Raw genomic sequence first — 12,431 nt, 5'->3', positions numbered from 1 at the left:
ATAAGTGGATGGACCAGTGTTCAAAAAGACACATTTTTGTAAATTATGTTGTTGATTCGTGAACCTGCAACCAATGGAAACCTAACACAATATAAATAATAATAATAATTTGTTATTTAGGATTCAAACATTATGCACTGGTAGAGTATTAAATATAAAAGTACTGATCAGGTATTTTAGGTTTGTGGGTGTGACACAGACATAGTCTACAGATCTGAACAGCTCACTGATGGACAATTTTCAAACCATCTGCACTCATGCATACACAACTACACTACCACACAAAAACATAAGCATGTTGACATGAATGCACTGAAACAGCCAAACATACAGTATAATACTACCCCAGAGGGCAGAGTGTGATTTAAAAATAGTGGCGGTTACATTAGTGAAGGCCCACAGTGGTGCTGAAAAGCACCAGAGCAGCACATTATTGAACAGGAAGGCAGCAAGCCTGAAAGATGGATGTTAAAGCTTAATATTACAACTGTTGCCACTGCTTATGTAAAGAGCAGTCCTAAGCATGACGCTGAACTGAGAGGCTTTCCGAGGTCACTGCACCTTTCAAAGCAAAAATAACTGCTGCCAGATCTGACAAACCCACACTTGAACTGAACTAAGAGAAGTGTTCATAAAAGCCAGGGACCACAAAAACACACTATGCACGTGTTCCGATGAATGCACGTCTGTAGTTTTGCACAATGCATGCACATGCAGTCATATAACAGGCAAAAGCAAACACAAGAGAAAACTGTGAATAAAGACATTCATTTAAATTCCGTCTATTCAATGTGCCTCTGCACCTCGTGAAGCAAAAATGAGCACGTCCACATGGGTAATGAATGAGAGAAAAGCAATGCTTCATCACCTGCAATGCTGCCACAAACTGAATGGTGCTGACAAGCGCCAAGGATTTTCCAGGAGGGAAGTTGAACTTGACTGTGTCCAAGAAATGTGCATTGTCCATCTGGATATCCACAAACACATACAGCATCTTAATGCCTGCAGTGGAATCTATGGGAACTGCAGGAGAGACAAAGACAAGAAAAGATGAATAATTCACTTTCATGTCAGGTAAGCCGGCATTATATGCACTACTGATGGTGCCTCAAACATTAATGTGCAGAACATGTGCAGACATACAGCTACATAGAATCCATGCATGCACATTTATAGCTCCCAGCTGGCGCCTGCTTCATATAATTGAAAATCATTCAGATCAAGTTGCTAGCTCATGCAGGAACTGATGTAAAGACCTCAATTATGTAGGGAAGAAGGGGGGACACATGTGATTGCTATTAATGCCATTAATTTCATAGGCCATTTATCACGCACTCGGGCTTAGCTAGAGACATGCTGAGGTAGATGCTGAGCAAAGTAGTCCAAGAAAAAAGGTGAGGAGTGAGTGCATAAAATGAAGGAATTACTGTTTGTGTTCAAAATCACAATGTTTCCACACCTTATGCAACACCAAATATGCAAACCGGATGGAAGGGGACTTCAAGTGTTACCTAAATAAACAACCCATTGAGGTCAATTTTAGAAAACCAGACTAAATCCACTGCAAAATGAGGTAAAGAAAATGTAGAAAAGAAACCCTGCTCTCCATACAAAAGGCCGATTGGATAGAAACAGTAAATGAAATTCTAGCAGAAATAGGCTGGAATAGACTAATTCAATTTAGGAACGGGGGTAGGTGATTTCATCGTCAACTATATGAAGTTCAAACGATTTGGCATGAATGATAGGAGTGGAAAAAGTAATGGGATACCGAGTGTGTGAATGTGTTTTTGCTTGGAGTGTGAGAGGAGGGGTGTCAATTAACTTGAAACACGAGTGATGAATGGTCTCATGTCTCAGCAAGGAGAGGAAAAGGCAAAGGGGTATTCAAAAGCTGCAGGGCACGTGGAGCGAAAATGTTGGGGGGGGGGGGGGGGGCTAAAAGGGGTTGGAGTAGATGAGTTAAACCTAAATCTGAGACTATCAGCTGTGTGCAGGTTGTTTATAGTCACTCCCAAAATGTAAAGGGCAAAGCAAAGTGGGATCGATCTGTGTTCACATTAACATGGTAGCCTGAGTGCACTTAGGCGCTGCAATTAGAGAAACAGTCAATAAGATGGACAGAACTCACATGATCACCAGATGTATCCTCGTGTGTTATTGCAATAGGGTCTTGTAGCTCAGTTGCTTATTAATGCCCATGTAAACAAATACAGAGGCACATTTAATGAAAGTATAATGATATACTTGCTGGTTTTAAGGGGGGTTGTTAAAAGCATATCTATAAGATTTAATGTCTAGTGTACAGTATTTAAAATGTGGCCCTAAACTCAGGAGCCCTTCTAGTTGGATACAAATTCTGCTATGATCTTCGAGACCTCCTCGACTAATTAGAATAGGGATGTATTGTAGCAAGTTTTACTCATAGTACACACCAAAAAGTATCGCCCTGCTGTATATTTCCATATCCCACTAAAGCTCCAGCTTCCTCACAGTGTTCTACGTGTCAGCAGCATGTCCCCATGACAATCGGAACACATTTACACACGGCAGCAGCTTGACTCATCCTGGCATGGTTTTCTCAGACTACATCAGGAGGTAGTGCCCTATGAAATCAGTTTTATTTTTGCCCAAACAGTTGTATTTTTTCCGTTTTATTATGTCACCTTGGCTCACAGTAATATGCCACACCCCCGATGCCCCTCCGATCACTTCACACACAGAAGGCTGCAGTATCTCCAGAGGCCAATATTGGTCCACTCAGATAATAACAACAACAACAACAACAACAATAATAAAAATAATAATAATAACTTCTTTAATGTTTTGTATTTTACAATAAATCCCTAACCTAGAAATCTAGACAACCTGTAGCAGTAGCTAAAGATTTTGCTCTGCAAGTTGGTCAAGCCATTCGCCATTTTAGTCTCAGGAGGTCTACCACTGGTGTGGTTAGAAATGTCTTTTACATTAGCTTTGGACGGTTTAGACTTGGGCCTTTCTTTACTTCTACAGCGCATGACAGAGTGCCCCATTGACTGAATAGGTCATATTATTCAATGCTCTGATTGGTCTTCATGCTGTCCAATTGCACACAGAGACCGTTTGAAAGACAACCGTAAATTCTGCCCCTACACCTGAGCTGGGTTGTGGCCAGATCATTTATTCACATTTATAGGGTGGCCCACCAGGCTAATTAATCCTATTTAAATGTCCAATTCCAGAGCACAGAGCTCTAATGTTGCACTACAGCAGTGGTTCCCAACCTTTCTTCCTTGAGGACTCCCCTGCCCCTGTCCAAGACAAGGCAACGACCCCCAACCCCAACTCCTATCCACATTTACACTTTGAAAAAGTGATTTACTACAAACTTTATATAAACATACAGCAGAAGTAGACAACTCCCTTCCCTGAGGGCTGGTATCGTGGGGATGGTGTGCTGCTGACCTCTACTCAGGACGTTGTGGATCGGTGGGCAGAATACTTTGACGACCTCCTCAATCCCACCGACACGTTTTCCAGTGAGGAAGCAGAGTCTGGGGACTTTGAGTTGACCTCTCAAATCTCTGGTGCTGAGGTCACTGAGGTGGTTAAAAAGCTCCTCAGTGGCAAGGCTCCAGGGGTGGATGAGATCCACCCGGAGTTCCTTAAGGCTCTGGATGTTGTGGGGCTGTGTTGGCTGATGCGGCTCTGCAATATCGCATGGACATCGAGGGCAGTCCCACTGGACTGGCAGACTGGGGTGGTGATCCCCTTATTTAAAAAGGGGGACCGCAGGGTGTGTTCCAACTACAGGGGGATCACACTCCTGAGCCTTCCTGGTAAGGTCTATTCAGGAGTTCTGGAGAGGAGGGTCCGTCAGATTGCTGAACCTCAGATTCAGGAGGAGCAATGTGGTTTTCATCCTGGCGATGGAACACTGGACCAGCTCTATACCCTTAGGGGGATCCTGGAGGGTGCGTGGGAATTTGCCCAACCAGTCTGTGTTTTGTGGATTTGGAGAAGGTGTTTGACTGCGTCCCTCGGGGGGCACAGTGGGGGGTACTCTGGGAGTATGGGGTACCAGGCCCTCTGATACGTGCTGTTAGGTCCCTGTATGGCCGGTGTCAGAGCATGGTCCGCATTGCCGGCAGTAAGTCGGGCCCCTTCCCAGTGAGTTGGGCTCGGCCAAGGCTGCCCTTTGTCACCGATTTTATTCATAACCTTTATGGACAGGATTTCTAGGCTCAGCCAAGGTGTGGAGGGCATCCATTATGGTGGCCTGAGGATCAGGTCTCTGGTTTTTGCAGATGATGTGGTCCTGTTGGCTTCATCAGAACGTGATCTTCAGCTTTCGCTGGAGCGGTTCGCAGCAGAGTGTGAAGCAGCTGGGATGAGAATCAGCTCCTCTAAATCTGAGACCATGGTCTTGATTTGGAAAAGGGTAGAATACCTTCTCCGGGTCAGGGATGAGGTCCTGCCCCAAGTGGAGGAGTTTAAGTATCTCGGGGTCTTGTTCATGAGTGAGGGAAATCTGGAGCATGAGATCGATAGGCGGATTGGTGCTGCGTCTGCAGTGATGCGGGCGTTATACTGGTCTGTCGTGGTGAAGAGAGAGCTGAGTCAGAAGGCGAAGCTCTCGATTTACCGGTCGATATACGTTCCTACCCTCACCTATGGTCACGAGCTTTGGGTAGTGACCGAAAAAACGAGATTGCGGATACAAGCGGCCAAAATGAATTTTCTCCAAAGAGTGGCTGGGCTCTCCCTTAGAGATAGGGTGAGAAGCTTGATCATTCATGAGGGGCTCGGAGTAGACCCGCTGCTCCTCCACATCGAGAGAAGCCAGTTGAAGTGGCTCGGGCATCTGGTCAGGATGCCTTCTGGACACCTCCCTGGTGAGGTTTTACGGGCACGTCCAACCGGGAGAAGACCTAAAGGTAGACCCAGGACACGGTGGAGGGACTACGTCTCTCACCTGGCCAGGGAATGCCTTGGGATTCCCCCAGAGGAGCTGGCCCAAGTGGCTGGGGAGAGGGAAGTCTGGGCCTCTTGCCTTAGGCTACTGCCTCTTGCCTTAGGCTACTGCCCCCGCGATCCGACTCCGGATAAGCGGATGAAAATGAATGGATGGATGGATGGATGGTAATCTTGGTAACCTAATAACCTAAGCTCAGACATTCTTGTGGGGACCCCTTGGGGGTTCACAGACCTCAGATTGGGAACCACTACACTACAGGATCAGGACATGTCAGCTAAGAGCAACCTTTTCTTACCACTGGATGTGAAATCAGCGCTTAATGTAATAGCAGGGTTTCACCTGCGAGCTCACTCCTAACTGGGAGTGATTCTAATGCTAAACGGGAGCAAAGGAGTTCCACACAGCTGAACCCGTAAGCTGACAAAATCACGGGAGAATTGCAACCCCACTTCAGAAGTTCACACACAATAAACAAGCAAGGATAAAGACAGCTGAATGTATCCCAAAAAGTCTGTTGTTGTTTTCTGTTCTGTTTACCAGTTACAGGGGTTTCACAAGAAATGACGTACTGCACATGACTTTTCTTTTGAAAGTTTCCAGATTTTTTACACTGGTTTTGTGTATGGTTTGCCGTCTGGCCCAATCTAAACTACAAAGTTTGATGCGTTTTTGAAGCAAAGCGCATAAAAATAGACTTGGAACGTTAAGATAGTGTCCCTTCGATTTAAAAACGTGACACTTTCCTGCCATCCACTTTAACGGCGGCTAATTGTCCCTTAGTACATTTTGTGGCAGTTTCACAACGCCAGTGGAAAGAAGTGGTAAGAGCAGTTTAGGCCAGCTTGATCAGTTCTGTGCCAATTTCTTGACAACAAAGGTGGTGTACACGGCCTTCGTATTCCACCTAGACTCCTGATCTATCATGATAAAAGTAAATAAATAAATAAAACACACTATGAATGGAAGTATTGTGCATGCAAAATCAATATTTGATTTGTTGTGATACATTTTTAAATTACAATGACAGACAAGACGGCAGGTGAGGAAGACAACATGTGAGAGGTGAGGGTTAATGTGAGTTTATAGTGTCTACACAGTAACTGTTTACTGGGCTTTTAATCCTGTTAAACCAATTCAAAACTACAAGAATCATGACTTTCTTGTGATGCAAAGACAGTGAAGAATATTTTTAAAAAGATGACTCACACAAAAGTCATTTTCAATTATTCCATTTCCAACTCACTAAGGTTTTCTCATTTGAGCTGCATCCTTTGAAGCACAGGTGTGTAGAGACACTTACGACATGCATGTTAGCAACTAGTTCAAACTGCTGCCTTTTACCTCCTCTACGGTCTGTGTGCACATCAAGAATGCTGGCGAATTTCTGGAATTGCATTCATCTGTATGAAGGTGTAGAGACTGAGCAGGTAAAACCAAGAGATGCAACAAAAAGGCTGATTAAGGAGTATGCAACAATGAACTAGTTTGTTTGTATTTAGTTGGGGTTAGGGTTAGGGCACGTGGAGCTAAACCCGTGATCAGGGTCCAAAATTAAATTTTTTACTCATCGGCCAAGTTGGCTGGTAGATGATGAAAATCTACCGGCCAAGCATATTTTTTACCGGCCAAAATTCTAAATGATTTAGATCTACCTAAAGCATGTAATTCTATATTATGTTGATTCCAAACAGAGTGACAAAATAATTAAAACATCAATTAATAAGGAAAACAACTCTTTTGTCATTTTTACTATTTATTTATTTAGTTTTAGAGACGTTTTTATGAACTCTTTCATTTAAATCTAGTCAGACTCCTTGTTTTCTCTGTCCATGAAGTCTGGCCTCCTGCTTCTGACACCGTCTTTGTGCCAAAGCATTACAGCCTCATTTGGGTCCTAGTCCTTGATCTCTGGAGAACACAGCTGTACCATGAGAATATCTGAAAGTGTGTCAGGGGCCGTCATGGTAACCGGTGTAGCAGTAAACCCCAGTAAAAAAGTTGACAATAAATAATAACAGTCTTGTTTAAAAATATATATATATATTATCTCGGTGGATTACCGTGGCTGCGGTGTAGGCGCGGTGACCCTTACCAGCCACCGTATCATCTGCTGGAAGTTGCCGGCGGCACATGCGCACTTTGTTGTTTACGACCAAAACTTTCTTTAAGCTAAAGCTGAAATAATGGCCAGAGGAGACGGCACTTGGGACATTTATTATCCCTCAAAGAAGACAAAGTCGGAAGTACGGGCATGTTTTGGATATTTGAAGAATGCCGAGGGCCAGTTGTCTGTGAAAGGCAGCAACGCTACGTGGCCATCATAATGTAGCCGCTGTCTCACGACTCCACCATCTCCGGTTCGCCACTTTCACAAAATCTTCTGGTTGCCACTGGTCCTGGTGGTTTTTCTTCCAGTTCGACGAGTTTTCTTTTGGAAGGCTGGCTGACCACCAGTTAAAAACCGCCACATTTCACCGCTAGTTTTAAGTCACAAAGCTAACGGCTAACTTGATAAACTGATTGAATGGAATAGGTGGAAATGACGTTGGATGCGGCGTTCACGTTTCGCGTACGTTTGTGTACGTTGCATGCAGGCGGGAGGAGTATCAGAAATCCGTGGAAGATGACTGATAAACATAACTAATTTGGTGCAAACATTTACTCTCCAGGTGGCAGGTAGAGCTCAAAAATTTACTCGCCAAATGGAGCAATTTACTCGCATTTGGCGAGTGGCGAGTGTTAATTTCGGACCCTGCCCGTGATTGAGTGCATTTTGATTACAAACTATTACTGTAAACTTGCATTGGCTGTAAAGGGTGGGAGAAAAGGGTTTGCAAAAAACAACCAAAAATACTATCATGATCTAGCTTTATAAAAGTAAGAAGCCTTTCTGTTAGATTACTCAGGGTCCTCATGCATAAAGCAACAAAATCTGCCTTCGGGAACATCTGGAGCACTGGCAAACATCTGTTATTCTTGTCACTTTGGCATGTAAGACACCATCTGTATTGTTTTTTTTTTTTTCAGCCAAATCAAGATGGTGAGTCAGTGTTGGGTAAAATACATGACTGTGTTTGGCTGCTTGGCACAGCAAATTAGTGGGTAAGAATGGAAACCGCACTGATGACAGAGAAAAAACACTAGGTACTGTGCTACATAGATCATTTTACATCTCTATGTCAAAGTCAAAAGGTGAACGGATATGTTTTAACTGCAAGGAAGCGTTCGAGAAAATGGGCACTGATTTGCATATTCAAAGATCAGCACAAACCAAAAGGACATAGAGGTGGGTGAGGTGCATTAAGTCATTTTAAGGGAATAAACGGAGACAAGAGAAATTAATTTAGGTCCATGCAAAAACAAAACAAAAATTCAAATAAATATAACATGCAGTATTTATATCATGAATTGGTGATGTTGCTACTTTAGTGCTGCACAAATTAGAGGTGTAAAATTATAGAAGGGTGCAAATATGTAAAACATACTGCAGGACTAAAACAAAGACGCAAATAAAGGAGCAGAGGGAGCAGTTAAGGCACCCAGAACATCTGAGGAACATTTTTTTTCTCGTTTCAAACCTCATCTTTACAGTTATCTGGAGCTATAAAGCATAAACGTCTGTGTAAATATTTGGTCTCGTCTGTAAACACATAAGCCTGCTCTCACATAATTCCACTATAAACGTGCCAACACTCAAATCCAAACCAACAATAAAAGCATAAATAAACAAACCGTGATATTTTCCCATTTATATTAAAATTCTTCTGGTCATTTCTGGTATTTTGGAGAAGTGAGGTAGTTCTGGCAGGGTGATATCAAAACTATTGATTTAACATTTCCTACCGTGTTTCACAAGAGACAGGCAGTGGGGGGAGAGCATGAAGGTCCTTGTGAACTGCTCCAGGATTTCAAACGATGGCTCTAATGCATGTTCTAAATTGATCTGAAAGCGAGGCTCCAAAGGTCTGGTTCTCTTTCTATATAAGAGCCGGACAGACCGCTCTAACTAGTTACACTCTCCACCTATCGATGAAGCCATCTGTCAGTCTCCGCCTTTGTCCGTGCTTTATTATTTTTCCATGCAGCCCACTCTTAGAAGGTGGGCGTCCTTGATGCTTGCTTTCTGAATGCCGGCCTTTGAAATGCAATTTTGCATTTGGAGTAATGGAGAAAAAAGCTGAACATGAAAACACTCACTGAGACAGCTGTGGCCATAGTGGACCATGAAATCAGCTCCCAAGGCTCGGGCTGAGAAGTCGTCCACGCAGCAGGCCCCGTACGTCACGTCACCCATAACGATGGTATCTGCCTCTGTGAACCTGGAACGTACAACCTCCAGTCAGTACAGTCACAGAACATATGCAGCTCTCTACAAATGTGATCAATAACCATAGAATGCAATGTGAGTGAGCTGAGTGAAATCAATTTCTATCACGGTTAAAACTGAAAGCACAAAATATAGTTTCTCATGAATGAATGAATCAATCAATGAATCAATCAATAAATGAACAGTGTGACTCATTCTTATTTATGTTGGCCTTCATGACTGGTGATCAATAGACAGGCTGTGGAAAACACAAAGCCTTAAGCCGGGCGTACACTGACTGAACAACGTTTTCAGTCGTATTCAGCTTCATCTCAAACAGTACGACATTATCGCAGGGCACAGCTCATGAGTCATGTTCTCACACCGTATGACCCGGCGCTAGGATGCAACCTGACTGCTCACACTGTACATCTGGTAGAAACACGTCAGACCTAAAATATGCTAATAAATAGTCGTTTTTACTCAACAGGTCAGACCTACAAATCCAGAAGAGAGGAAACTGTTGTGCTGTTGTTGATATCTATCATATTTGAGGCTTGCTAATTTGCTGTTGTTTGACAATCCTTGCCATTTTGTGCAGAGAAAATTGTAAAAAGAAAGAGACTTTGATAAATGAGTCAGAGGACTCCAAAGCGCTTTACACAACAGTGTATTATTCATTCATTCACACACATTCACACGCTGATGGTGATTAGCTACGATGTAGGCACAGCCGCTCTTGGGGGCGGACTGACAGAAGCGAGGCTGCCGAGCACAGGCGCCAATGGTCCCTCCAAACAACACCAGCACCATCAGACTTTGCATACGGACAAGGAAATGGCAGAGAAGTTACACATGTGTTATGTAAGTGCAATGTCACAACCTCACTACAGACCAGCAGAATTTCAAATGGGAGGGGCTTGGAATAGATCTGCAGCAGCTCAGGCATCTGGTTAGGATGCCTCCCTGTTGAGGTTTCCCAGGTAGGTCCAACTGGGAGGAGACCTAAAGGAAGACCCAGGACACGCTGGAGGGACTGTAGGCCCTTACACACTAGCATCTGGACCAGGTTGGACATTTTCCCATTTAGTAGCCTTGAATTTTCCCGCGCACAATCTTTTCAGCCCTCATCTCATAGAGGTCTGCATGGAAGCAGACGCTTAACATTTCAAGTAGTTAGTTAAAGTTTTCACAAACTTCTGTACCTGTTGTTCTACTCTGCAGTAATAGAGGGCAATTGTGGCTTTTGAGAAGCACAACAGGTTTGTTTAAACATGCTTCTGTAGACCCAGTTCTATTTGGAAGGACTACAGAAAAACACAGCTGACAAAATGGGCCTTTCCTACTATAGCCCTCTTTGGAGAATTAAATGCTAAGTAAAGCCATTAAGGCAAAGTAAAACAAAATTTGAAAGCAACACTCAGAAAACGTTAATGAACAGGAGCTGGAGGCATCAGAAGGGATGGTTTATGCCAGGCGACTGTGACTGCATTCAAACAGATTTAGGCTGGAGAGAATGAGCCAAAAGAGAGATGCAATGGAGGGCCAAAGAAGAGTTGACAGAGGTGATAAATAGACATTGCTGCACACAGAAAAGCATCTGTGACAACCAACACAGTCTTAGTAATACGTCTCCTGCTGCCCAGATCTTTCAACCACCATCCGCTCTGCTTATTCCGCACTCTTCCCTCTGCAAGAGGGATCAGACAAAGTTTCTATTAAGCCTTTCCTCCTTCATTTTCTCTTGATGTAGACTCTGGGCTGAGCTCTCTCTGGACTCCACATCACTGTCCCCTTGTTGTCTATGTTGTTTCTTCTCTCTCTGCATTTGCCCATCCTGTCTACTCTAATGGCAGCCCTTGAGTGAAGAGTCATGCAGGACCAGCTGAGCCCAGCGAGCCATACAGAGCAATTCATCCAGTAAATAAATATTAGCCTTTGAAGGCTTGAATTGATCATTCTTTTTGATGATGAGATTTTGATTTTGGTTATATTCGTATTGCATCAAGATAAAAACAGGATATAAAATATTGAATAATTATACACTCACTGGCCACTTTATTGGGTACACCTTGCTAGTACCGGGTTGGACCCCTTTTGCCTTCAGAACTGGCTTAATCCTTTCAATTAGAAGAAGAAGAAGAAGAAGAAGAATAAGAAGAAGAAGAAGAAGAAGAAGAAGACGAAGACGAAAAAGAAGAAGAAGAAGGAAGAAGAATGAAGAAGAAGAATAAGAAGAATGAAGAAGAAGAAGGAAGAAGAATGAAGAAGAAGAAGAAGAAAGAAGAAGAAGAAGAAGAAGAAGGAAGAAGAAGAAGGAAGAAGAATGAAGAAGAAGGAAGAAGAAAAAAGAAAGAAGAAAGAAGAACCAGATTATCATTGCAGGGGCCCCTGCGCACAATGTGCTTAGGGCCACACCTTCCTCCTCCTGTCTCCTGTCTCCTTCCACCTCCTGTCTCCTGTTTCCTTCCTCATCTTGTTACCTGTCTCCTTCCTCCTCTTGTCTTCTGTTTCCTTCCTCATCTTGTCTCCTGTTTCCTTCCTCCTCTTGTCTCCTGTTTCCTTCCTCCTCTTGTCTTCTGTCTCCTTCCTCCTCTTGTCTCCTGTTTCCTTCCTCATCTTGTCTCCTTCCTCATCTTGTCCCCTGTTTCCTTCCTCGTCTTGTCTCCTGGCTCCTTCCTCCTCTTGACTCCTGGCTCCTTCCTCCTCTTGACTCCTGGCTCCTTCCTCTTCTTTTTGTTTCCCCTTGTTGGTCTCCTCTCTTGCCTTTAGAAAAACTGCTTTCTGGCCTTTCTATTAGTAAATCCATTTACAATGTCATCAAATTCCAGATTCCTGACAAGCTGAGATTCAGTAGCCATCAGTGACAGTGCACTGAGGCACTGCTGACTTTGTGTTGTTCTCAGTTCATTTTTTTTATTCTTGCCATTTGTGAAAATGATCGTTCCCCTTCACAATTTGTAACTGGTAGAGTTAGAAAAATCCGCAGGGCCACAAACACATTAGGGAAGATGGACTGTAGACTATTTTTTAGCCTGAAAACGATCCTGGTACTGCTTATATTATATATATGCCAGCTCAGTGGCCTAGTGGTAGAGTGTCCGCCCTGAGACTGGGAGATCAGGGTTTTCAATTCCTGGTCGGGTCATACCAAAGACTTTGAAA

The 12,431-nt window shown here is 43.5% G+C and overlaps 1 protein-coding gene across 1 annotated transcript in view; it reads right to left on the bottom strand.

Moving 5' to 3' along the window:
* Window positions 1-12,431, bottom strand: part of dph1 (diphthamide biosynthesis 1) — a 98,560-nt gene that overhangs the window by 36,362 nt on the left and 49,767 nt on the right. Inside the window, exons 4-5 of the mRNA XM_015951192.3 lie at window positions 9,158-9,279; window positions 869-1,023 (exon numbers count right to left, since the gene is read on the bottom strand). Of these exons, the coding sequence (XP_015806678.1) occupies window positions 869-1,023; window positions 9,158-9,279 (277 nt within the window). The remainder of the gene's footprint in view (window positions 1-868; window positions 1,024-9,157; window positions 9,280-12,431) is intronic.

Source organism: Nothobranchius furzeri, chromosome 13 (assembly GCF_043380555.1).
Source record: "Nothobranchius furzeri strain GRZ-AD chromosome 13, NfurGRZ-RIMD1, whole genome shotgun sequence".
Taxonomy (NCBI): Eukaryota; Metazoa; Chordata; class Actinopteri; order Cyprinodontiformes; family Nothobranchiidae; genus Nothobranchius; species Nothobranchius furzeri.
Note: the sequence above shows the minus strand (reverse complement) of the source record. Positions and strands in the feature narration are given on the sequence as shown.